This window comes from Canis lupus, chromosome 22 (assembly GCF_003254725.2).
Source record: "Canis lupus dingo isolate Sandy chromosome 22, ASM325472v2, whole genome shotgun sequence".
Lineage (NCBI taxonomy): Eukaryota > Metazoa > Chordata > Mammalia > Carnivora > Canidae > Canis > Canis lupus.
In genome coordinates this window covers 50,490,173-50,518,059 of record NC_064264.1, presented here as the reverse complement: position 1 = coordinate 50,518,059, position 27,887 = coordinate 50,490,173, and the positions used below count along the sequence as shown (strand labels likewise).

At 38.4% G+C, this 27,887-nt stretch overlaps 2 protein-coding genes and 1 pseudogene across 6 annotated transcripts in view; 2 read left to right on the top strand and 1 right to left on the bottom strand.

Moving 5' to 3' along the window:
• The window catches only part of PCCA (propionyl-CoA carboxylase subunit alpha), a 462,094-nt gene that overhangs the window by 62,317 nt on the left and 371,890 nt on the right, over positions 1 to 27,887 (bottom strand). For 4 of the 5 annotated variants that reach the window (XM_049099422.1, XM_025440953.2, XM_049099423.1 and 1 more), the window contains one exon: positions 14,915 to 14,968. In XM_049099422.1, coding sequence (XP_048955379.1) covers positions 14,915 to 14,968 — 54 coding nt within the window. Of the gene's footprint in view, positions 1 to 11,200; positions 13,304 to 14,914; positions 14,969 to 27,887 lie in introns of those variants that run through there. The other variant, XM_049099424.1, reaches the window with a different exon arrangement.
• On the top strand, positions 17 to 27,299 carry LOC112655764 (malate dehydrogenase, mitochondrial-like). The gene is made up of 2 exons (XM_025440960.3): positions 17 to 2,680; positions 27,264 to 27,299. Exon 1 carries the CDS (start codon positions 1,778 to 1,780, stop codon positions 2,471 to 2,473), a length of 696 nt encoding a protein of 231 aa, XP_025296745.1. The 5' UTR covers positions 17 to 1,777; the 3' UTR covers positions 2,474 to 2,680; positions 27,264 to 27,299.
• On the top strand, positions 14,965 to 16,382 carry LOC112655767 (39S ribosomal protein L47, mitochondrial-like; annotated as a pseudogene).

The following is a 27,887-nucleotide window of genomic DNA, read 5'->3' as shown; positions in this document are numbered from 1 at the left end:
CTTTCACATCTTTATTTTTCCCAGAAATGGATACATTTATTTTTTTACATTTTTAAAAGTTCAATTTGTCAACATATAGTATAACAGCCAGTGCTCATCTCATCATGTGCCCTCCTCAGTGCCCATCACCCAGTTACCTCAACCCCTCGCCCACCTCCTCTTCCGCAACCCTTTGTTTGTTTCCCAGAGTTGGGAGACTCTCAAGGTTTGTCTCCCTCCCTAATTTTCCCCACTCAGTTCCCCTCTTTTCCCTTATAATCCCTTCACTATTTCTTATATTCCATATGAGTGAAACCATCTGATGACTGTCCTTCTCCTACTGACTTATTTCACTCAGCATAATGCCCTCTAGTTCCATCCATGTTGAAGCAAATGGTGGGTATTTGTCCTTTCTGATGGCTGAGTAATATTCCATTGTATATATAGACCATACCATCTTTATCCATTCATCTGTTGAAGGACATCATGGCTCCTTCCACAGTTTGGCTCCTTTCATTACTGCTGTGAACACTGGGGTGCAGATGTCTTGGCTTTTCACTGCATCTGTATCTTTAGGGTAAATATCCAGTAGTGCAATTGCTGGGTTGAAGGGTAGCTCTATTTTTAACTCTTTGAGGAACCTCCACACAGTTTTCCAGAGGGGCTGCACCAGTTCACATTCCCACCAACAGTGCAAGAGGGTTCCCTTTTCTCCACATCCTCTCCAACATTTGTTGTTTCCTGTCTTGTTAATTTTCACCATTTTCACTGGTGTGAGGTGGTATCTCATTGTGGTTTTGATTTGTATTTCCCTGATGGCAAGTGATGTGGAACATTTCCTCATGTGCTTGTTGGCCATGTGTATGTCTTCTTTGGAGAAATTTCGGTTCATGTCTTCTGCCCATTTCATGATTGGATTGCTTCTTGGGTGTTGAGTTTGATAAGTTCTTTATAGATCTTGGATACTAGTCCTTTATCTGATATGACATATCAGTTCTGGTGTATTTTATTTTATTTAAAAAATATTTTATTTATTCATTCATGAAAGACACGGGGGGTGGGGTGGGCAGAGACACAGGCAGAGAGAGAGGGAGAAGCAGGCTCCATGCAGGGAGCCCGACATGGGACTTGATCCCAGGTCTCCAGGATCACACCCTGGATCGAAGGTGGTGCTAAACCGCTGAGCCACCAGGCTGCCCAAGTCCTCGTGTATTTTAAACTGATCTCTCCAAATGCAGATCTGTCAGTATCACCTGGTATGTAGGGAATAAGCCTTGTTGAGAAAGAAGCCAGGAATTTGCATTTTTAGCAAGCTTTGCTGGTGATGCTTACACATGCTCAAGTTTGACAACCCCTGACAGTCATTGATTCTAGAAGAAAAGAGCTGCCATTTGTGAATCATTCTTACCATAAGTTAAATAGCAACCAAATAATTTATAAAAACAGAATCAGGGCTCCCTGCCCACTCCAACCAACCACGCTCTCCGCCCTCGCCCGCCCTGCCGGCGCCGCTCTCCACCGCAGCTTCAGCACCTCGGCCCAGAACAATGCTAAAGTAGCTGTGCTTGGGGCTTCCGGAGGAATTGGGCAGCCCCTTGCACTGCTTCTCAAGAACAGCCCCTTAGTGAGCCGCCTGACCCTCTACGATATTGCTCATACACCCGGAGTGGCCGCAGATCTGAGCCACATCGAGACCAGAGCAACCGTGAAAGGCTACCTTGGACCTGAGCAGCTGCCGGATTGCCTCAAAGGCTGCGATGTGGTGGTTATTCCAGCTGGAGTCCCAAGAAAACCAGGCATGACACGGAATGACCTGTTCAACACCAATGCCTCAATTGTGGCCACCCTGACTGCTGCCTGCGCCCAGCATTGCCCCGAGGCCATGATCTGCGTCATTTCAAATCCGGTCAACTCCACCATCCCAATTGCAACAGAGGTTTTCAAGAAACACGGAGCTTACGACCCCAATAAAATCTTCGGGGTGACGACCCTGGACATTGTCAGGGCCAACACTTTCATTGCAGAACTAAAGGGTTTGGATCCCGCGCGAGTCAATGTTCCTGTCATTGGCGGTCATGCCGGGAAGACCATCATCCCCCTGATATCTCAGTGCACTCCCAAGGTGGACCTTCCCCAGGACCAGCTGACAGCCGTCACTGGGCGGATTCAGGAGGCCGGCACGGAGGTGGTGAAGGCCAAAGCTGGAGCAGGCTCTGCCACCCTGTCCATGGCATACGCTGGAGCTCGGTTTGTCTTCTCCCTTGTGGATGCAATGAATGGGAAGGAAGGAGTTGTCGAATGTTCCTTTGTTAAATCCCAGGAAGCAGACTGTGCCTATTTCTCCACACCATTACTGCTGGGGAAAAAGGGCATCGAGAAGAATCTAGGCATTGGCAAGATCTCCCCTTCTGAAGAGAAGATGATAGCAGAAGCCATCCCCGAGCTGAAGGCCTCCATCAAAAAGGGAGAGGAGTTTGTGAAGAACATGAAATGAAAGGGCAGCCAGCTAGCAGTCCGTTTCCCTAACTTATGAAGGCATCATGTCCCTGCAAAGCCATCTCCTGCCCTCATGTTTCCGTTGCGTTAACCACCAGTCATGTTAACGTCACCACCCCTTCCAATCGCAAGTCCGTCAATGTGTGCATCAATAAAAGCAGGCTTCCATTTTCAAAAAAAAAAAAAAAAAAAAACAGAATCAGCAGTATATTGCACTATACTACAGTGGCCTTCAAGAGCCTACCTAAAATAGCAGCCCTTCCACGTGGGGCCAGTCTAAGGAAGAAAGCCCCTGAGCACTGTCGTAAAATAATGATGTATGAGAAGTATTTTGTCTTCCAAACTCTGGATTTCCCTAGTCACGACTGTTCGTGGTAAACATCCTCACTCTTGAAGGAAGTGAATGTTCTTAAGCATCTAAAGGCCACAAACCTTCACAAGTATCTGAAGGATTAAATACATGCTTTATATTAGTACATGAACTGTGAGAGGTTAATGGTCATAAACCTAAGAACAATAATTAGACTTTTCAAATAAAAGAGAAATATTTTCCTTCTGAATTTTTCTGCAAACTGAGCACCCAGTATGATCTCAATGGAGAGTACAATCTCAGATGACAACAGGTCTCCAGGCAAGCAAGCAAAAGGAGAAAAATAAACCCCACAGGGCAAAATGAAGCAAAGGGAAAGTGTATTAAATATTAAATATTTTTTGGGGGGTGCTGTACTATATGTCAAGCTACTATATGTCAAGTACCTATTATTCTTTGGCATTTTATAAACACTTTCTTATTAAACCCTCACAACTTCTATAGAAGTAGATGTTCTGCTGATAAAAAAAAAATACTGAGGACCAGGGAGGTTAAGTAACTTGGTCAAATTCACAAAGTTGGCATGTAGGAGATTCAGACTCAGAGAATCAAGCTTTATTTAGCAGCCTACCTCAACATCCATGAACATCTTGGGAGTGGTTTCTGGAAATTTCTTGTGAACATGTAACTCAATAATTGCAAATATTTATCATTGACATTTCAGAGTGCTGTGTGCCTTATTTTTACAACGAAGTCTAAGCTGCTATATGCCTTGTTTCAGAAAGTGAATAGATTCAAATAAGCATTCTAAAACCCTAAAGCATCATACAAATGTAAGACATGATGTTATTTATTAAAATTAATTTTATTTTAAGGATCTCTGGCAGATGGCAGCAGGATTTTGAGACACTTTGAAATAATTAGTGATACCCTAGGATAATGTGAAATCATGACTGAGGTTACATTAAGTTAACTTCTAATAGCCACATATAATATAAATTATTTGGACAATAGGTAATGCCATTTTAACAATGATATTATAGAGACTCAGAGCCTCCTCCTCAGATGTGGACTTTCCCAGGGGTCTGATCTGGGCCTTTTCTCTTCTTCACCATCCCATCCCCATGGACAATCTCAGCTACTGCAAGCCTCAGATCTCATCTCTGCATGTTGACCAAGTGCCAAATAACATGCTCATCCTTAATCTTTTTCCTGATCTCCAGACTAGAAATGTCCCTGACATCAGAGATGTCTCCCTGGTATTTCAAACTGAAAACAGTCAAAAATCTAAGTCATTACCTATCCCACCTTTTCTCTGGTATAATTCTTCTCCTCTTCCTGTTTTTCTCCTTTGGGTAACTTAGTTATCACATCTGGAAATCTCAGAATCATCTTTGAATCTGTCTAACACATATCACTGGACCCTGGGTCCTCAAGGAGTCTCTCAAGTGCACCCTCTTCGTTTGTTCCCACAAGTTCTCTTTAAAATCAACATAAAACAAATCACACCTCTCTTCTTTCAAATCCTTCAAAGTCTAGAGAATAGGGTCCAATCTCCCTGGCATGGCTCTGCATCATCCAGCTCCCACTATTCCAGTTTCACCTTCAACACAGACCTTGGCCACTGGCTTGCTACCCTCACTAGGCAACCTACTCTTCTTTAAACATCTGGTCACCCACAAGCCTCTGTACCTCCATTTATTTTATTTCCTTTGTTTCTCTACTATCGTCACGGAGCACAGCTTCTGAACATATGGTCTTGGGTTTTGTATCAGAAGAAGAAATAAACTAATCTATAATTTCCTCTGCTATCTCCTTGCCCTATACATAACCCATCTCACACTTACCATGTACTCATGAGACCAGTCTGTGTCACCTGGACCCAGTACACTGTTTAAGGGCAGAGACCAAATCACATTCATCCAGGACACTTCCTAGCACATAGTACAGCAGGCAGTCTGTGATTTCTTTAAATGTTTTGTTCAAAATGCATCACATAATGGGATATTAATAATTGCAGTTTCATATGATATACAAAATGCCAATTTCAAAAGGCTAGAAAAGTAAACTCAGTTACCTCCCAAAAGTTTGTTCTTGGGTTGGTTACATGGTACATAGAACATGTTACCAAAAAACAATGTTCAAGAGTAGGAAAGCATTTAAAGCCCATTTCCTAAAATCTTATTTTAGTGACATTTTGGTTGAAATTTCGCATTATGTGGGGGAAAGGCAAGACAGAATGCTATAAAATTACTTTTTCTTAGTATTATAAAATGTATCTAAAGAACAGAAATACTTGGGGGTGCCTGAGTGACTCAGGGGGTTAAGGCTGGACTCTTGACTTCAGTTTAGGTCATGGTCGTAGGGTTGTGAGATCAAGTCCTATATTGGGCTCTGCACTGGGGGGTAGAACCTGCTTAGGATCATTTCTCTCCCATTTCCCCTCTCCCTGTCTCTGTCTCTCCCTTTCTAAAAACAAAAACAAAAACAGAAAGACTCATCACTCTTCCACAAAATGTCTGCTCTGTGGCTTTCATCCTGATGTCTATGGCTGGACAGGAAAAGGATCAGGAATAAAGAGAACATGCCCCAAGTGGGGATAAAGCCCTGCGTGGATGGGGTGGAAGTGGGTCTCTGCCGAAGGCTGTAGGATTTTACGCCAGTTTTCCCCATCCAAGGAAACCGAGACCAGCACAGGTAGGTGGGGTGAGCAAATCCCATAGAGGCAATTCAGTCAAGGGGTGGGCACACATGGAAAGCCTAAAGCAGCAGCACTCAGGATGACTGCAAAGGCAGGCTGGGACACGGATGACCATGCCAGAAATCCCAATAAGCCGTCGTTTACTCCTCAAACCTTATTAATACAGGGAAAGGAATGGGCTACAGAAGGGAGAGACGGCGGATGGAGATTAGAGGAGCCAGACACGATGTAAATAGAAGGGCTGCTTACGAATCTGTAAGGTATACAAGACTGAACAAGTTCCCTGGAAGTTTATTTTTGGAAGACAATAATAACCCAAAACTATATGACATCATTTACTTCTCAAGAGTACTGACTCAGAAGAACAATAACAAACATAGTTCCTTTCATTTTCCAATTATTTGGAGTTCAAACAAATAGGAGTTTACTCTATCAAAATTCAATATCCATATGTGAGTTTTCAGAAGAAAGAGAACTTTTTGATGATGTTTATACATCTATCTATAAATATGAATAATGCAGATTTTGGATCCTATGATATCAGATGACAAGATACAGCCTAAGCTTCAGCTCTTGCTAATTAAACGAATCAATTAAGAGACTACAGTTGCAACTGTGTAGCTGCTGTTCTATAGTAGCAATAACAACCCCACGGGGAGGTCTTTTACTACATTAAAATGCTGTCCTCCACAACTCCATCTGATATTATTAGAAACAGTTATTTGTGTCTTGCTGTCATATTAGTAGCAAAGGCAAATTATGGAAATATGCAGACCAGAATGGTCCCAGTATGAGATCAGGTTGGGTTCTCAGCTTCCAGGGGAACAATTGCTGAAATTCCAAAGTTCCCCAAAGTTCTTTAATGGAACTGATAAATCTATCAGCACAGCAGCCATTTAGAAACTAGGTAAGGGTCACATATTTACATACTTTCCTGCTAAGCTGATACAATTCAACTAGATGAATTATCATATTAAGTTTACCCTCCTGAGTTAAACTGATGGAGTTCAAAATTGTTTTCGATGGTTGTCATTAATCGCTGTTACTCCGTAAACGCTTACTTTGAAATCTAATTGTGCTGGTGTATCAAGGGTCATATTAATAGCATCTTAATGGTAAATCTTTGTAAAACATGTTTATTCTACTGATATTATCACTCAAGCTTTCAAGGCTAATAAGAAATAAAGTATATTTATTATCAATAAAAACTTAATTTAAAATGTACAATTTGAGATTTAAATTAGCTTTAAGAACTTCAGCATGATTTGGTTTCATTAAGAGATCTGGCTAAGCTTCAAAGACATATAATTTGATAGTTCCTCAAGAGTCCTTGGGTAAATGCCAAAAGCGCAGCTACGAAGGAGCTGTTTATTGTACTCTATGCTTATTTTCGCTTTGGGGCAATATGTATTGTTTTCACAAGAAAAAAAATTAGTCTTGGTGAGATATGTTTGACTTAATATTATAGTATTTAAAAAATAATAGTACTTTAAAAATTAAACATAAACAATGATTACAAAACAAAACTTTGGAATAAACTGGTAACTTCTACATTCTTAAAAGCAATAATGAAATATTCATCCTTATTGCAAAGCATAGTTCAAGTAAGTAATTCTGGTTCAGTAAAACACTGGACCTCTTTCATTTCTTCTTGAGCTTATACTATCTGATGTACACAAACTCACAGCTGCACCAAAAACATGCACATAAAACAAAACTCAGACAACTTACAATCTGAGATAGGCATATATATCTTGGAAAAATTCTGGGATATGTAACTCACCAACCAAGTGTATGTTATGGATTATATGTTTGTGTCCCTTCCTAAATCCCTATGTTGAAGCTCTAATAATCCCCAGTATAATGTTATTTGGTTGTGGGTCCTTTGGGAGGCAGTTAGGTTTAGATGAGGTCAAGGGAATAATAAGGCTTTCGTGATGGGATTAGTGTTTATAAAAAGGAAGAAAGACCAATTACTATATGGTACACCTGAAACTAATGTAACACTGTATGTTAGTTAACTGGAATTAAAATAAAAGCTTTTAAAGAAATAAAAAGTAAAAGATAAGAAGACCAGAATTTTCTCTTTGCCATGTGAAGATAGAGTTACCAGCTAGGAGGAAGACCCTCACCAGGAGTCAAATCTGCTTGACCCTGAACTCAGCAACCACTAGAACTGTGAGAAATTAATGTCTGCTGTTTAAGCTACCCCATCTATGGCATAGCGCCTAAGCTAAAATACTTGTACTTAATAGCAGTTATAGCAATAACTGGATCACACAATAAAGCTGTTTCTAAGGCACTCTGATGGTAAACAGCTTAACTTGAAAGTCAGAGACCTGATTTTGCATCCTGCTTCTGCCAGTTATTAGCACAGAATAGTCATTTAAACTGACTATGCTCACTTTGTCTTCTGAAAATTAGGCATACCCTTTAATTGGTGTTTTGCATGTTTGAGTATGGGATATAGGTGATGATAAAAGGTAAGAAAATATCTTGGAAAATAAATGGCAGTGCTCAAGTCAGGTATTAATGAGGAACAATGCTCTGATTATGAAATATACTTTTAGGTAAATTGCCTGAGTTAGTTTTCAAATTTTCATACATGTCAAATAAATGCTTTCATGCCTATCTATGTTGGGTATATACTAGGTTGAGCCCTGCCATCCAAAAATTCACATCCAGCCAATATTTCAGAATGTGACTCCGTTGTAAAGAAGGTCTTTCCAAATGTAATTAGCTAAGACAAGGTCTTACTATATAAGGGTGGTTCTTAAAGCCAGTGACTTGTGTGCTTAGATTTCTGTGACCGAATATACACAGACCTGGGAAGGAAAGCCATGTGAGGACAGAAGCAGAGATCAGAATGATGCAGCTACAAGTCACGGAACAGTAAGTACTGCTCCAACTATACCAGAAGCTGTGAGAGAGGCATGAAACAGATTCTCTGTGAGAGCCTCCAGAAGGAGCCAACATTGCCCACACCTTAATTTCAGATTTCTCATCTCCTAAACTCTTAGGGAATACATTTCTGTGTTCTGAGTGAAGCCACCCAGTTTGTGGTCATTTGTTGTGGCAACCCTAAGAAATGAATATAGTCCTATGTCCTCCATGTTGGGAGTGGTCATGAAGTTGATAGATACTAAAGGTTAAAACGTGGATGGCCTGAATTTGTAGGTACATCCAAGTAAAATATGCTCCTCTGAATCACAGAGGCGCAAATTTCATCTCAATGCCTTTATTTTTTTTAAAGATTTTATTTATTCATTCATGAGATACATACACAGAGAGGCAGAGACATAGAGTGAGAAGCAGGGTCTCTGCAGGGAGCCCAGTGTGGGACTCGATCCTAGGACCCTGGGATCGTGACCTGAGCCAAAGGCAGACGCTCAATCACTGAGCCACCCAGGTATCCTGATCTCAATGCCTTTAGTAGAAGAGTTTGCCTTTCGTTATATAAAAATACTTACTAACTTAACAATTTTTAAATCAAGTTCAAACAGAGTAACAGAACGGAAATACCTTACACTTAGATTTAAAATTAAAGAGCCAAAGATTTTACAGTAGATCGACTTAATCCACTGACTCTTCAATGTCTACATCTTTTCTATACATGTAAATGGATATGGAACTCTATCAGCAAGAAGAGTCCTTTATATTCCATGGCTGTGTGTTAGGATAAGCTAGGTTAGGCTTCAGAAATAGCTCTGAAATCTCAGTCCACAGAAAGTTGGGGGTACGGTGCCCCAGCTCCAGCCTTCCCCAGGAACCCATGCTGCTAGGAACTCAACAGCCAAGCATGTTGTTTCCCCAGCAGACATGGGAGGGACCTAGAGAGCTCATGCCTGCTCATGGCTGTCCCTGACCAGAAGTGAAGGACATCACTGTAAGGAGACAATTCTCCATAGGTCTCTCGTGCTTCTCTACTTCTTGTGAGTGTGGCACTGACTATCCTTTGTTCTGGACTATACAAACAGCCTTGTAAGACAGAGACACCCTTGGAACAAAGGGAAGGCATGTTCACTGCCCACAGAGAAACTCAGAGTTCTCTGAACTAAACTCAGGTTCCCCTACTATAACAGAACCCACTGTGTGAGCACATGTCCTCCTGCCCTCTTCACACCACACTGTGGGAACTGGAGCTCAGGGAAATGATGCAAAAACAATGATATTCTGGCCACTGCTATTGCTGTAATAAACCATCCTTCATCTCTGACCCTGGAGTCTCACCTCTTCTACCAGCATCCATGACTGTAGTGGGCTAATTTGTCAGCTTCAAGGAAGGTAAAATCTCAGAGCCTCCACAGTTCTTGACAGTCACTTCCATTCACAGCTCACAATCCAGACTAGTCAGGTGATCCAACCCAGTCCTCCTTGCCTTATTAAAAATGCAAATTACATAAATAGACTAAATTCATGCATATATACAGTCTCACTCCAATGAAAGATGGGCAGAAGGTGTGAAGAGGTACTTTACAGAGGATTAGACTCAATGGTCAATAAACATAAATGCAGAAAAATATGTTCTACTTCATTAATAATCAAGATGTTAATTAAAACCACAATGAGGACACTACTGACACTGGCAAAACTTAACAAGTCTGATAATATCAGCTACTAGTGAAAATGTGGAACAAAGTGAACTCATTCACTGCATACTCTGTGCACATCAACCCTAACAAAACTCTGGCATACATGCAATCAGGATATATGTACTCATGCACATATGCTTAGAGCAGCACGGAGTTACAACAAAGACACTACAGACCACCCAGGGGTCCATCAACTGTAGAGGTGGACCTCACAAACAACACAGAGCCAAATAACAAAGTCAGACAATAACAGAATATAATCCCATGCATGTTGAGCTTAAAAACATGTAAAACTTAATTGTTTAATATTTAAGGATATATTTATATGGAAAAGTTATAAAGGAAAAGTGATAAAAATTAGGAAGGAGGAGAAAGGAGATCTGATAGGACTGAGAAGGAATACACAGTGAACTTCAAAGGTAATGATAATTTTTGTGTTTTTTAGAAAAACTCTGGTGGGTATACAGGTCTTTGTTTTATCATTAGTCTTTGTAACTTATAAGTATTTTATAAATGTTCTTTTATACATATTATAAATGTGTAAAGTATATTTATAACATTTTATATAATATTTAGTATTTATATATGTAGCAATCTAATTTTAATAATGAGATTTAGGGACACATGGGTGGCTCAGCAGTTGGGCATCTGCCTTCAGCTCAGGGCATGATCCTGGAATGCCTGGAATGAGTCCCACATCAGGCTCTCTGCACAGAATCTGTTTCTCCCTCTGCCTGTCTCTCTGCATCTCTCTCTGTCTCTCTCATGAATAAATAAAATCTTTTTTAAAAATGAGATTTTAGTGAGAAATAACAAAATTGTATTTTTTAAAGTTCAAATTGTGTGAAACAACAAATGAAATTATTTTGAAGTCTGTACCTTCTCTGAACTGACAGAACATTTTTGAACTTTATCAATGCAACAAAAGTCCTTCTTTTAAAAAAAAAAATATTTATTTAAGAGACAGAGAGAGAGAGGCAGAGACACAGGCAGAGGGAGAAGCAGGCTCCATGCAGGGAGCCCGACGTGGAACTCGATCCTGGGTCTCCAGGATCATGCCCTGGGCAGAAGGCAGTGCCAAACTGCTGAGCCACCCGGGCTGCCCCATAAAAGTCCTTCTTCTTCTTCTTTTTTTTTTTTTTTTTACAAAAGTCCTTCTTAGTCTAAAATTCAACTCTTTGAACATGAAGGTATGTTTATCAACATTCAAAAGCCAACTTGTATAGAAAATTCTACAATATTCTCACAAAGAAAATTTGTATTTCGGAAGTCTTCCCTTAACCATGTGACCTACCAATGCTCTTCCTGACTGCATCTGCTTTAGGAAATTAGAAGTGAAGCAGTACACGCTCGCTAGAAATTACTCTGCATCTGTCTTAACAGTCCCACTATTCTCAAGACCTTTTCTTTCTCTCTTTCATACTGATCTATTATTACTGCCAATAGTACACATAGAAAAATGCACTGTAACAAACTACAATGGCCATCTCAATGGCTGTGATGTAGAATTTTAGAGTACTTCAAAATTACTCTAGACACTGACATTTCTTCTCTGTACAAAGTGTATAAACAATGTGGACAAATAATTAGGATTCACTAGCAAGTCACCTCTTTTTTCCTGGAGGAAGACAGTGGAATCAGCTACATAAACAGGTCCACTTTTTTTTTTATAAAGATTTTATTTATTTATTTATGAAAGACACCACAGAGAGAGAGGCAGAGACATAGGCAGAGGGAGAAGCAGACTCCATGCAGGGAGCCCAATGCAGGACTCGATCCCAGGACCCTCAGATCACAACCTGAGCCAAAGGTAGATGCTCAACCACTGAGCCACCCAGGTGCCCTAAACAGGTCCAGTTTTTATGGCTGTTTAGGGTGCGTTTATGTACGTTGCCTGCTGTATTTTAGGGGCCTGGAGTAGATGAAAAGAAATAAGGTAAAGGGCATTTGATGATGGGAAGAGCACTGGGCTGAGCAGACAAACTGGAGCTCCCTTCTGTGAGTTCCACTATCTGTGAACCTTTGGCCAAGAGAGTTGTCTTTTCTGACTCAAGTTCCTCACTTGGGCAAGAGGGATTCATTGCTAAGGTCCCAAACAGTCCCCTAGGCTCTTCCGTCTCCTCCTTTGTTTCTGTATTTGCTTTCTTCTTCTTTAAGTGGAATCTTTAGGTCCCATACTTACGGATGTCATTGATCCACTCGATAAGCATTCATGGAGTGCCTATGTTATGAAGGCCCTGTTCTGAGTGCTGAGTGAGAGCAGTGGACAGGACAGTCAGGAGCCCTGTGCTCATGGAGCTTAGTTTACCCAAGTGGGAGAGATGGACAATAAACAAGTTTTAAAAAAGTAAAATATGTCAAACATTAAAATATGTCAGATAGTGATTAACTGCTAAAGAAACAGAACAAAGTGGAGGAAAAGTGGTAAAAATTTTAAACAATGTGACCAGGAAGTCATCCCTGAGGTGGTGGCCAAAGGTTTGAATAAAGTGAGGGAACCTTCTGCGCAGTTGCCTGGGGGCAAACAGTCTTGGCAGAGGAAAGGTAGGTGAAGAGATCTTGGTGTCTGCACCCGACGCAGCTGAAGAAAAGTAACAAGAACAATAGACTTGATTTATACTCTAAAAGGATCATGTTAACTGGTAAATGAATCGCATTTAGGGGAAGACAAGAGATGACAAAAGCGTTGGTCAGGATGGGGTGGTGGAAGTAGTAGAAGGGGAAGCAAGGACAACACACTGTTCTGCTAGAATCCATAAAAACAAGTCCTTTCTAGCACAAGTGCTGAAGTACAGAGAAACGTCCACATAAGATCATTCTAGGAAGATGTGTAATTCTCTTTCCAGAAGATCACAGGTACACTGCATTCTATGGTGCTTTGTTTTATTATGCATTGCAGATACTGTGGGGTTTTTTTTTTTAAACTGATTGAACATTTGTGGCAACCCTGCATCAAGCAAATCTATTGGTGCCATTTTCCAATAGCATTTGCTCACTTGCTATGTCTGTGTCACTTTTTAATAATCCTTACAATATTTCAAACTTTTATATTATGACTGTATTTCATTATTACTGTTTTATTGTGACCTGGGATCAGTGGTTTAACGCCTCCTTCGGCCCAAGCCCTGATCATGGAGACCCAGGATGGAGTCCCACGTGGGGCTCCCTGCATGGAGCCTGCCTGTGTCTCTGCCTCTCTCTCTCTCTCTCCTGATTAAATAAAATCTTAAAAAAAAAAAAAAAAAAAAAGCTCTAATGATGATTAGCATTTTAAAGCAATATAGTATTCTTATTTATATTTTTTCATAATTTATTTTTATTAATCTCTACACCCAACATGGAGCTCAAAATTGCAACCCTGAAATCAAGAGTCATACTTTCTCTGAGCCAGCCAGGCCCCCCCAGCAATATAGTATTTTTGACTCATTTTATTGCAACATAGGCTTTCTTGCTGAGGTCTGGAACCAAACTCACAGTATCTCCAAGGTGTGCACACATATCTATTGATAATAATGTAACTGCCACTAAGGGATGGGATGTGTATACTTTAGTGATGGTGAATTTTATGTATCAACTTGGCTAGGCTACAGTATCCAGATTTTTGGCCAAACATTATTCTAGATGTTTCTATGAAGATATTTTTTAGATTAAAATTTAAATCAGCAGACTTGGAGTAAAGCAGATTACTCCCCCTAACATGGGTGGGCATAATTCAATTAAACGAAGAAAAAGGAATTCCCAAGTAAGAAGGAATCCTCCAAGTACATGGTCTTTGGACTTGAACTCCAAGTCTTCCCAGGCCTACCATGCATATTTTGGACTTGCCTCCTCTCTCTCTCTCTCTCTCTCTCTCCCCCCCCCCATATACAGAGAAATGCTAATTAAAACACTAAGGCACCTTATTATCTGATCATACACCTCATGAATATGATCATTACTACGACCACTACCTTCACATTAAAAGAAAAATAATAGCTGTAAACTTCTTTTCACCAGCTAAAGTTAAATAATTTTGAAAACTGTAACTACTGCTAACAAGAATGCAAAGCAGTATTCTAATACGTGACAAAGGGCATTGTAAAAAGACAGGAAATAACTAGTAACACATACTAAGCCATAAAATTATTGATGGTCTTCATTACACTTTGAATGAAATATATCTTATACATTTTTGAAAATATCCATGTTTGAAAAAAATTCAAAATATCAAAAAAGCAAAACCATAAAGTTGTTCATTAGAACACCATTCATAATGGCAAAAATGAGGGGTCACTTAAATACCTAACAACTGGGATTCATAGACAATAAAATATGTCATATCCATTCACCAGAATGTTAAACACAGCTCCACTAAAATGATGCTGATAAATATATTCTAGCAATATGGAAAATGATTAGTAGAATCTTAAGTGAAAAAAAATCAAGATACAAAATTATGACTCCATTTCCTTAGAAATGCGTACTTGAAAAAACTTAATGGACAAAGTTATAAGGAAAACCGACAGGAAAAGCATCTTAAATAATATGTTTCTTATTTTTTATTATTAAAAAACAGGCAGAAAACCTCTAATTGAAAAAAAAGCACTTAAAATAACAACATACAAATAATTTTTAAAAACCTATTTTCTCTCTAATGAGAAATAGCTAAAATTATTCTATCATGGAAACCTCTTGAACATTAAGAATGCATTTATTAAACAAAAACATCTCATTTAATAGCAAAGTAAAACCTTGATGAAGACAAGTTCAAATACATGCGTTAAAGCTAGTTGAACACTTTTATTCCCCCTCTGTAAATTTAGTGAATATACAAAATAATAATCCCGTCATGCTTACCACTGTACCAAGAAACTGAATGCTCATGTTTCCACCCGCTTCTCGAGAAAGACACTGGGGAAAAAAAAGAAGTATAAAATGAATTCATATCCACACAAAAATGTGTACATGAATGTTCATAGCAGTATTATTAATAGTCAAATAACCTAAATGTCCATCAAGTGGTACATGGATAAACAAAATATGGTATGCTTATATGATGCAATATTATTTGGCTATTAAAAGGAATGCAGTACTGACATAGAAGGTCATCACATAGGACCACATATTATACGATTCTATTTAACATGAAATGTCCAGAATGGGCAAATTTACAGAGATAGGAAGTAGATTAGTACAGTTTGGCTGTTCTTTACAGAAGACTCACAGCTGCCCTGGAGACTTCCTGGTTGTCACAATTTCTTGGGCTAGCACAGATTGCCTAAAAATCCACCAAATGTCACATCTTTTCATTAGTGTAGATTACATTATTCCACTGGTCAAGGAATGTATTGAAAAAAATTTTTGATTCCCCAAGAAATTAGGGTGGGGGGAATGAAACTTGGAGCTTCATGGACCTGTCAACAACTAGGAATGAAAGTAATGAAAATATACATAAACTCTGGTTGTCCTACTGAATAAAGAAACATGCGGGATGCCTGGGTGGCTCAGCAATTGAGTATCTGCCTTCAGCTCAGGGTGTGATCCCGCAGTCCAGGGAACAAGTCCCACATTGGGCTCCCTGCATGGAGCCTGTTTCTTCCTCTGCCTGTGTCTCTGTCTCTCTCTCTTTCTCTCTGTGTGTCTCATGAATAAATAAATAAAATCTTAAAAAAAAAAAAGAAACAAACAAACATGCTCCTAACTCTAGAGCAGGATGCTAAGGGGCAGAGATTGCCAATGCCAAGTCTGGAACAGTTGGAAAGGGTAGCAGATTCCAGAGGTACATTAGATAAAGTTGTCCAGGAAAGAGAAGATGCCTTAAGGCTTCTTCAGACTGCTCAAGAAAAAGCTAGACCTCATGCTTGGATAAGAGACATCTTTGAAAGATCCATCTGGCACAAGTTCAAGAAATGGCTACACCTTGGTATCTAAGTAACAGTTACAAGAAATGATTCCTTGCCATGCCTTACATGGGGCATTTTGTCAGACTGAGACTAGAGAAGCAAGCCCACATTAAAGCCAATAAGAAAAGTTTAGGGGAAAAAGTAAGAAAAATTTCTTCAGAAAGAGTTTCCACATCTTTCTGAAAGTCAAGTCTTATCTAGTAAGTCTGAACTCTTAACTTTCTATTTTGTTCTTCTTGGATAACAGTCTATATACAAAAGTAAATATATGTTAAGTGGTTTCGGAAAGAACTTGTGACAATTTACTTATCGATTTGGTCCAAGTGTTAATGTCATGCTAATTCTGGAGGTGGTTGTGCTTCTACCAAACTTTGAAAAAAATCAAGTATATAAAGCACAAATCAAACTCCTTTTAGAAAGGAAAGAAGGGAGGGGAGAGGGAGGGAAAAGAGAAGAAAGATAAGTGAGGACGGGAAGAAGAAAAGGTGGCTGCCAAGGGAGCATTGCTGGGAGGAAATGAGAAATGACTGCTAATTAGTATGGGGTTTCAAATTTTTGTGTTAGTGAAAATGTTCTACGAGTGATTGTGGTGATGACTGAACAACTCTGTGAAGAGACTAAAAAATGCTGACTTGTGCATTCTGGGTGAACTATGATGTGTGAATTCTATCTCAATAAACCTGTCATATAATGCTAGCATTTGTTTAAAATAACAAGAGGGACAACACAATCCTTCTATGTCCAGAGGGCAGTGAAAAGAGACATAGCCCCTATGTTATGCATGTATTTGTAAATAAAGTAAGTTCAGAGTAATACAATATGATTTATGCATATCTTGTTTTAATTTTAGTTTGCAAGAAATGGATAACTAAATAGTTCATTGGAAGTAAATTATACTTTTTTTCCAGAAAATTCTCACCTGTAAAATTGCTTTATTTATTCCTAACCTGTTCTTCAAAATTCTTTCTTGTGTTCCTCAGAAAAGGCCCAATGACTTCAAAGATTCCACAAAAAATAAAGCAGTTCTAACTAAGTAGCTATATGGTTTGTTTGTTTGTTTTTTAAGTTCCCAGATGTAACTCTGGAGGGAGCAGTAGCCTGCACTCAACTGCATGCCATGAGCTATCACAGATATATTCTTATTTTGTTCCTTTTTTAAAAAGTGTAGGTTGGGGCACCCGGATGGCTCATTGGTTGAGTGTCTGCCTTTGGCTCAGGTCGTGATCCCGAGGTCCTGGGATCAAGTCCCGAATGAGGCTCCCTGCAGGGAGCCTGCTTCTTCCTCTGCCTATGTCTCTGCCTCTCATGAATAAATAAAATCTTTTAAAAAATTAAAATATTAAAAAATAATAAAAAGTGTAGGTTTACTAACCCCAATCTTTAAGATCACTCAAATCATAGAACCCAGAGCAAATCTCCAGAATTCCAGCTAAGCCCCTGGTTCCTGATTGAGGGAAGTTATGCCAGTCAGAAGGAAAGTAGATTAATGCACAATGACAAAATGGTTAGCTCCCCCCTCCCCTGCAAATATTGCCCCCAGTGACCCAACACAATAGTAAACTGACCAGCACACTCAACATGGTGTGGTATAGTGCAGAAAACTCAAAATCAGTATTTTTATCTATTAATTTCACTTTTAAGAATTTAACCTAAGGGAAAAAGTCATGAGTAGGCAAAAACAACAAAAACAAAAGACACCCATAGCTACAAAAATGACATCACAGTTGCAGTTTACAGATTCTAAAATCTTCAAGCAGGTTAAATGGTTAAAGTGGTTAAATAAATTATGGTATAATCCATGCATCCATTAAAAAATTTGAGACATTAAAAATGTTTATAGTATATTTCTAAGTGCAAAAATAAAGAACAAAACAATAGGTCGGGAAGATATCATGTTAAAAACTTGTATATGTTAAAGATAAAATTCTAGCATAAATAATGCACATAAAACAGTTAACTATTATTTCTGGGTGGAAGATATTAGTTGGCTTTTTTTTTTTTTGGCTTACCTATTATTCCTATTCTTCCAAATGTACATATATAATTTCATAAAGGCAAAAAGAGAAATGGTACAGAATGGAACAAAATCAATTATCTCCCTCAATGTCCTAAGGGATTAAGAACTAAGTCTTGAATCCTGGGTTCTGACACTGGCACTTCTACTTTGGTCATCCATCCATCAATCCATCCATACATCCAACCATCCATCTATCCATTCATCTGTCCATTAGCTATATTGAGTTGAGCACTGCTAGCTGAGTTAAAATTCACCCTCTGGGAGACTGAAGGAAAAAAGAGAATTCTACAATAAATTATAGGGGCATCTGGCTGGCTTAATCAGTAGAACATGGGACTCTTGATCTGGGACTGTGAGTTCAAGCCCCACATTGGGGATAGTGATTGCATTAAAAAAGGAAACAAAATAAATTATAATTCAATATGATAAATCCATAGTACAAAACATACAAAGTATTAAAGGATGAGAGGCAAACCAGCTAAATGCCCAGAAAGGTCAAGGAAGATTTGCAGATACACATTAGAGCTGGGGATTAAAAAATTAGCAGGCATTCTCCAAAAAGGAAATAAATGAAACACTTTGGTTGGATGGGACAGTGTGCATGAATTTCAGATTAAGAAAAAGCCTGGTGATTTTAAGGTGTGGTGAATGGTTTCATACGGCCAGAGATAGGTTTGGCTGCTGGAGTAAAGGGGCATGAAAGGAAAACCAAGAAGGAATTACAGAGCCAGGTCCCATCTTGCAGAGTTCATACTTTACAAAGTATTACCATTTAAAAATTGGGGAGTAACGTGGTTGCTTAAGAAAGATTGAAGTCTAAAAAAAAAAAGAAAGAAAGATTGAAGTCTGATGTAAGGTTGAGGATAAACAGGAATGAGGGAGGAGGTGGGCGGGGAGCCCAAGAAAAATGCAGCAGGTAGCAATCACTCAAGTAAGGAGGACTCAAAGGCTAGAAGTAAACCCAAAAGTAGAGCTAAGCCTGTTTCATTCCCAGAAACTTATAATTTGGAGGGCAAACAGATCTCAAAATCTACATTTTGTTTTACTTATGAGGAATAAACGTGCAGGGATATAAAAGTAATTTGCCTACACTACAGTAGAAGAATAAGAATTCCAATTCAAGCAGTTGTGCAGGGTTGGGCTATCTCTACTGTGTAGGATGGAATATCTCTACAATAAGGACTAGGTCATCACTTAGGACAAGGACCATTTCTTGCACTTCCTCCTTAATCCCAACAGCATGCGTATCAGTGCCACAAAATGGAAATGAAAAAAATCAATTTTCACCAAGAATTCTGAAGCTTTTCCATACCAAGAAAGACAAGAGTGACCTACATATCTCTCTCAATCTTCAACTATCTAGCCGAAGTTTTAGCTGGGCAGAGCTGGAGGTGTAGCTGTCAAAAAATTAGGGAAAGGAATGCTATAGAATTATGTAGACTGAGGATAGGCAGTTCAATGATATGCTGTAATTCTAGGAGTAGTGAGGAAAATACTCAGTGAAAGCATCGCCATTCCTACAAACCCAAGCCTCAGCAGTTAAATTTTCTCTCCTCAAAAGCCTGAGGCAGAGATCCAGAATCCAGTCTATATTTACCAGCACAAAGTGAGCACAACTGACCACCTGTGTCATGCAGCAACACACTTAATCCTAACAGCTGTGAAGAAAGAGAAATTTTCTGATTGAAAAGTGTAGCTACTAGATTCTGGGAAGATGGCAGTGGTGGCATGGTTTCTGAATCTTCCACAGAAACACTGAAGAGACCCAGCAGCAATAAACATCCCTAGCACCCCAGATGTTATCTACAAATACCATTTCCCACTCCAAGAAATCAAGGCTTCTCAGCAGAATGGCTGATCCCGGGGTTTGGGGGCAGAGATAAGGCTGCTACATCTCATCACATCAGAAAGCAAGGGAGCTATCAAAGATTGGGGCAAGTTACAAAGACTCAGGGCTCAGGAAATTCCCTGGCCAAAGCTGGCAAAATCTGACCATGAGTAAGGATTATAACTGCAATGGATTAAAGCAGACCAACTATGTTTGAAGCCATGAGTTCAAAATGGATACCAGAAACAAAATAACAGTCTAATTTAGTCACTTTTGAAGAATGACAGGGAACCAACTCTTCGGGACTGGAAAGTAAAGGGAAAAGATCCAGCATTTATCTTACGTCTTTTCTATGAATGCTGTAGTCCTGGATAACCCAAGAAACAGTTGAGATACAGTTTCTCTTTAAAGAATCAATCCTGGTAATAAATGAAAAAAAGAAAAAAAAAAAAAAAAAGACAACATTGAGACATCAGCATTTTGTAAACCTTAAGGAATTTATTGACCGAAGCTTGAGTATCAATGTAGAGGTGACCAGACCTCTGTATGAGGTGTGCCACACCATTTTATGACCCAATCTTGCCAAAGATAATGGCATTGGAATCTGATTACATCTCTGGAGCCAAATATCAATTTATAGAAAACAAAGGAGGGAAGACATGTAAAACCACACCACTGAGAAGCAATCAGCTCAGTTCTGACAATGGAAAACTGTACAGGACAAACAGTCCTGTTCCTTGAACAAAAAAAATGCAAAAAATAATTTTAAAAAATTCTATAGACATGTCCCTCTAGCTACTGTTCCCTTTGTCCTTTACAGCCAAACTCTGTAAAAAGCTCTTTCTCTTCATGGTCTCTACCTTGTCCCTTTCCATTCTCCTCTGAACCTGCTCCCATGTGTTTTTTTCCCCACTGTTCATCTGCAGTCCTTCATCAAGATCACCCACGGTTTCCATGTTGCCTTACCTATCGATAAGTTGGCTTTGTCCTCATCCAGCAATGCTATGAACTGTCAATTATTCTCTCTCCCAAATACAATTCTTTCATGGACTTCAAGTTTTCTCCTACCTCCCTGAAAGCTCCTTCTTAGCCTCATGCAATTTCCACCTGCAGGAGGTCCCCAGGGCCCAGACCTAGGCTCTCTTCTCTTTTCCATCTACTTTCTTTTCTTTTTTTTTTTTTTTTTTAAAGCAAAGGGCTTTCTTTTTTTTTTTTTTTTAATTTTTATTTATTTACTTATGATAGTCACAGAGAGAGAGAGAGAGAGGCAGAGACACAGGCAGAGGGAGAAGCAGGCTCCATGCATCGGGAGCCTGATATGGGATTCGATCCCGGGTCTCCAGGATCGCGCCCTGGGCCAAAGGCAGGCGCCAAACCGCTGCGCCACCCAGGGATCCCTTCCATCTACTTTCTTTCCCTGTGTCATCTCATTGACATCCATGCTCCCCTACAGTTCCAATCCCCATCTTAAAATAAATCAACTTTAATGAAATATAACTTATGTACAGAAGACTACATTCCATTTAAAGTATAGAATTCAATGACTTTCGACAACTATAAGAAACCACCACCACAGTCAACACACAGAACATTCCCACCACCTCCAAAATGTTCTTCCTGCCCTTTCACAGTCCAACCTTGGTCCTTACCTCTAGGCAATCACTGATCTGCTGTCTAATAAACGAGTTCATTTTATTCACCAAATGGATATTGTTTCAACACCATTTAAGAGAATTTCACATTAAAATTTCTTAGCATCTTTGCCAATAATCAACTGATCACCTGTAACTGGATCTATGTCTATACTTTATTCTCTTCTATCTATCTATCTACCCATATCATACTGTCCTGATACTGCTGTTTCATAATTAATCTTGAAATCAAGTTATATATTTCTTCCAACTTTGTGTTTCTTTTTAAAAATTGTTTTGGCTCCTACGACTTTTCAACTAACAGTTTTTTTGGTGATAAGCAATATAATAAAATTTACCGTTTTAACCATTCATAGGTACACAGTTCAGCGTATTAAATATATTTATGATGATGAGAAACAGATCATCATAACTTTCTCATCCTGCAAATCTGAAATTCTACACCCACTGAACAACAACTTCCCCTTCCCTCCCTCCCCATAGACCCTGGTAACCACCATTCTACTTTCTGTTTCAATGAACCTGATGGCTTTAGGTGCCTCAAATAAGTGGGTGTATATAGTATTTGTCTGATTTACTTCACTTAGCATAATGTCCTCATGGTTTAACCATGTTGTAGCATGTGACAGGATTTCTTTCCTTTTTACAGCTGAATACTACTCCAGTGTATGCATATACCACATTTTGTTTATCCATTCATCTGTCGGTGGACATTTTGGTTGCTTCTACCTCCTGGCTATTCTAAATAATGCTGCAATGAACTGGGGTGTTCAAATACCCCCTTTAAGACCCTGCTTTCAGGAAGCCTAGATAGCTCGGCGGTTGAGCATCTTCCTTTGGCCCAGGGTATGATCCTGGAGTCACGGGATCAAGTCCCACATCGGGCTCCCTGCATAGAGCCTGCTTCTCTCTCTGCCCGTGTCTCTGCCTCTCTCTCTCTCTGTCTCTAATGAATAAATAAAGAAAATCTTCAAAAAAAAAAAAAAGACCCTGTTTTCAATTCTTTCAGATATATATCTAGAAGTGAGACTGCTGGACCATTTAGTAGTACTATTTTTAATTTTTTGAAGAACTCTCCTACTGTTTTCCATACAAGCTGTGCCATTTTACCATTTTGCCAACAGTGCACAAGGATTCCAATTTCTTTATATTCTCACCAACACTTGTTATTTTCTGTTGGCCTTTTTTGGGGGTAGTAGCCATCCTAATGTGAGATGACATCTCATTGTCAGTTTCATTTATATTTTTATGATGATGAGTGATGTTTAGCAAATTTCCCTATGTTTATTGTTTGTTTGTATATAATCATTAGAGAAATGTCTATTTAAGTCCTTTGATCATTTTCAAGTCAGGTTAGTTTTTGGGGTAACTGGGTTACTCAGTCAGTTAAGCATTTGACTCTTGATTTCAGCTCAGGTCAGATCTCAGGGTTCTGGGATTGAGCCCCAAACTGAGGCTCCTTGATCACCAGAGAGTCTGCTGGGTATTCACTCTCTCTCCCTTTCCTTCTGACCTTCCACCCTCCCCACTCACACATTCTCTCTCTAAAATAAATAAATAAATCTTTTTTTTTTTAAGGTTTTATTTATTCATTTGAGGGGGAGAGAAAGAGCATGAACAGTGGGGGAGAGACAGAGGGAAAAGGAGAAGCAGACTCCCTGCTGTGCAGAGAGCCTGACAAGAGGCCCGATGTCAGGACCCCAAGATTATGACCTAAGCTAAAGGCAGACACCCATCTGAGCCACCCACGTGCCCCTAATTAAATAAATCTAAATAAATAAATAAATAAGGTTCATCTTCTTGTTAAGTGCTAATTCTTTATACATTCTAGATATTAACCCCTTATCAAATATATGATTTGCAAATATTTTCTCCCATTCACTCTATTGTTTGTGTCCTTTGATGTACAGACATTTTTAAGTTTGATGTAATCCTATTTATGTTTGACTTTGTTGCCTATGACTCTGGTGTTATATCTAAGAAATCTTTCTTAAGTCTAGTGTCATGAAGCTTTTGGTCTCCATTATCTTCTTTAGGTCTTTAATCCACTTGAGTTAATTTTTGTGTATAGCATAAGATCTTTTGTATGTGGCAGACCCATGCTTTGAGAGAAAATCTAAAGGCTCATGACTATGGGATTTATGTTTTCAATTCCCATTTGTCCTATGAGTTCAAAGTCAAAAAGAATTATTGATTTGCCTCTCCAAACCTGTTCCACCTAACTCCTATCTCAGCAAATACTGCTCTCCTTCACTCAGTTGCTTACCCTTCACTCTTTAACTTCTTTCACACCTGGTATCTGATCTGTCGATTTTTCCTGCCATTTTGCCCAAATATATGTCAAATTATTTTGCCATCTTCACCACTACCACCTTCGTCTAAGCCAAGGCTTGGCAAACTCTTTCTGTAAAGGGCCATATAGTAAACATTTTAGACTTTGTGAGGCAAAATTGAGAATATTATGTAGCTAGTTACGGAACAAGAGAGAAAACAGATTTTCACAATATTTTGGGGCAATATTCATGATATAATGCCTAAGCACAATTTTTTGATAATACTGCAGTAAGGAAAATGGAATTCTCTTATCTAGGGATAAAATTGTTTTAATTGGGGCTCAAAGTTAGTGTTCTCTATCATCAAAATCAATGGCAAATATGTATCCATTAATGCTGATCTGCAATGAGATTTTACCTATTTCATCTTTTTAAAACAAGATTTTATTTACTTGACAGAGAGAGGGAGAAAAAGCACAAGCAAGGGAAAGTGGCAGAGGGAAAGGGAGAAGCATGCTCCGTGCTGAGCAAGGAGCCCAACGTGGGGCTCAATCCCAGGACCCAAGGATCATAACCTGAGCCGAAGGTAGACGCTTAACTGAATGAGCCATCCAGATATCCCACTATTTCATCTTTGATAATACCTTTTCCCACAGATAGTTACTGCCAAATACTGATGACAATCCATAGACACAGGATTTTACTTAAGCATATTCATTGTTTGGAAGGCATTTATAGAATTTTGTTAGATTACTCTCCTGGTATTTGCCTTTAGCCTAACATTACATTGTTGTTTGATCACTTCCAATTTTAGGCTAGGTGGAAGATCCTCAATTGTACAGTGAAATGGATTTTAAAATATGGAAATTTCCTTTGCTTTTGCATTGAGGTTTGAAAAAATGCTGCTGAAACTATAGTTCACTTCTTGTTTTAATCTTTTGACAGCCTGGGAAGTATAAAAAGCAGCTTGACATTAGTTGTGATTCAAACATTAATTGTTGTCAAAATGTTACTACCACAGTATAAATTTTGCATGTAAGCACTGTTTTGTCTTGCAATTTTAGGCTGAATTTGTTGATAAACATCAAATCTGCAGCATAAGCTAATTCTCCTCACAGCTATTCAATGTTGGAAAACACTGGCTGAGAGTGGTTCTTCTTGTTCGGAAAAATTTAAATATTCGTTCTGAGCTCAAAATAAATCACAATAAACTTTACTACTACTAAGCCACTGAATTTCTGTGTGATAGGGAAAACTGGGGTATTAAGGTTCCATTTAACAAAAATTCCAAAAGTACTCATAGCAAATAAAAACAAATCAATGTAGTTGTATTCCAGTAAAGCTGTATTTATGGACACTGAAATCTAAATCTCACATACTTTCCATGTGTCATGAAATTCTATTCTACTTTTAATTTTTTCCAACCATTTAAAAATGTGATAACCACTCAACTTGTGAGCCATCCAAACACAGGCCCTTGACTAGACTTGGCCTATTCCTGGCCTCAGCCATCAGCAACTCTCAGCTATACAACTACAATGATTGTATAAATGGCTCCCTTATTTCCGCCACTAGTCCCCTGTGGTCCAACCTCCTCACAGCAGTGCTTTTAAATCATATCCTATCATTCTATTCAAAACCCCTCAAAAGCTCCACAGTGGGAATTGAATAAAACCCAAACTTTGGCCTACCAAGATTCTGTACAATCTAATCCCTGCCTATCTTCTTCTACTCTCCTAAGCTATACTCAAGACACTGGCCTTCCCTCAGACCTCTACACAAACCAAGGCAGTTCCTGTCTCAGAGCCTTTGCACTTGCCATTCCTGCGACTTGGGACTTTCACCCTCTAAATTTTCGCATGGCTGCCCCCTTCTCCTTACAGGTCTCAACTCTATGTTAGCTATTCAGAAACAACTTTCTAGCCACTCTAGCTAAAATCGCCTCCTACAGGTACTTTCTGTGAGTTATACTGTTTTATAGCCTTTATTAACCTTCTTCGTACTCAAATTACCTTACTTATGTGCTTACATTTGATATCTACATCTCTGTTGTAAATGTTGTACATGTTGTGAGGGGGAGGGGGATATCAAAGCAAGGAGGAGAAGTGGGAGGAAGAGAAAGACAGAAGTGCCCAAACCTGACACAGCTCAGCAGTAAGGACTGACATAAAAAAAATAGGGAAATAAAATTTCATTCAAACTGGAATTTACCTCTATACAAAAAACAGGAATATACAATTTTCCCACAGTTTATGATTAAGACAATTAGGTTTTAGAATTCACAAAGAACAAAGTATCAGAGCTTACAAAGAGTCTGAGACATGCCAAAACAAATAGGAACTGACCATTTGATAAGCTAGTAACAGAAAGTAAAATAAAATAAAAATTAAGACTTTTATTTTCATGAAATGTATCCCAGCCTTATTAAAATATTTTCTCCAAGTGTTTTTTACACCATTTCCTATTTTGAGTGGCACTTCAGAGCTAGATAAAAACTTTCTTCTGTCCTTATTTTGATACTCTGCTCCAACATGCACAAAATATATACCTTTTTTTTTTCTGTAAAGAAAAGTATATTCAAGAAGTAAGGCTTTGATGATTGAAACGACTTCAACATTTGTGAGAATCAAGTTCATACAAAATTAGGAAAGGCTGTTCACTCAAAAAAAGTAGGACATCCACAAAATAATAAATGCTCCAAAAATATCTTTCTGGGACAATAAAATCATAGGCAATTTAACCTTTAAAAGTAATCTCACTGAAAAGTCAGAGGAAGAAATAGTAATAGTTTTCTTTTTCCCCTCACTGATTTCCAACATGATAATGTGTTGTAAAGGCCATTACTACAGGATTTGTCTTATCACTCTCCAACGTAGCTCCTTGTATTCTTTTCCACGTTTACTACAATCAGTGTTTATACTATTCAAAATTCTCTTCTGGCAGCTACTAAGATATAATTTTCTAGTAAACAGTAGAGGATAAAAAAAATATGTGGGGGGAGGAGCAGGGGAGACGCAGAATGACATTTTCCCATTACAGTAAATTTTTAAAAGCAACTCCAAATCATAAAACCAATGCCACTAGAGACAAGAAAACTGCTAAGCTTCTGGGACTCCATTACAAAAGCAGGTAGATGTGTCAAAATTAATATTTCAAATTATAGTTGTAAATACATCCCAGCTGTTAAATTGTGATTAAATTTTTCAAAGCATAGTTAAAGGAGTTATTTCTGTTCTCCTGGTGGGCTTGTTTCTAAGATGTGTAACTGTAATTGATGTTTTCAGGAATGTGAAAAGGAGATGGTTAATAATTACTCTCTCATTTCCCATTTCTTTGGGAAAAAATACCAAACCCCACTTACTAAGTTATATATTTATATATCCTATACATCCTAAATAAATGGTTTCATATTACATTTGATAACTCTAGGGTAATCACATGCATATAGTACAAAATAACAACTAATTACTTCTAAGGGGATGAGGAGAAACAGCTGAAAACAGGGAAAACATTTATTTTGGGACTAAAAACAGAAGATAATCACTTCCAAAAAAAAAAAAGAAGATGAACACTTCCCAAATCCACTTTTTTTTTTGGCACTGGCAAAGAATAAGGAAACACATAAGTTACTCCATTTAATTTTTGAATTAAAATATAATTAAAACATTTACTTTAGCACCTATACACATTTATTAGGATTATAACAAAAGTTGGTTCCCAGAAGTTGTGAGAGTTACTTTCATCTAAAAAACTAAAAAAAAAAAAAAAAAAAAAAAAAAAAACCTAAAAAAAAGGAAATAACTTATTTTTTAACTTCCCTTACTCAAGAGGTATAAGAATCAATTCATTTTCTTCAAAAAGAGAAAAATAGGTTTAAAATTTAAAAATTATTCACTCTATACAGATAAGCATTTGCAAACATATCACAGTTAATCCACAAACACCATTACATATCTTCTATCATATTTATGTGTTTATATATAATATTCTATATTATACCAGCCCACTGAGAATTTTAAGTTATCATGTTATATAATCTACTTAACATTGCAATCAATTCACAAATAATCCATTTAATCTGGGATTCTGTAGTAAATAACATGACATTCATGTGAGACTATTCCAAATGTGTCTGCTTTAACATAGAAAATTAGTTC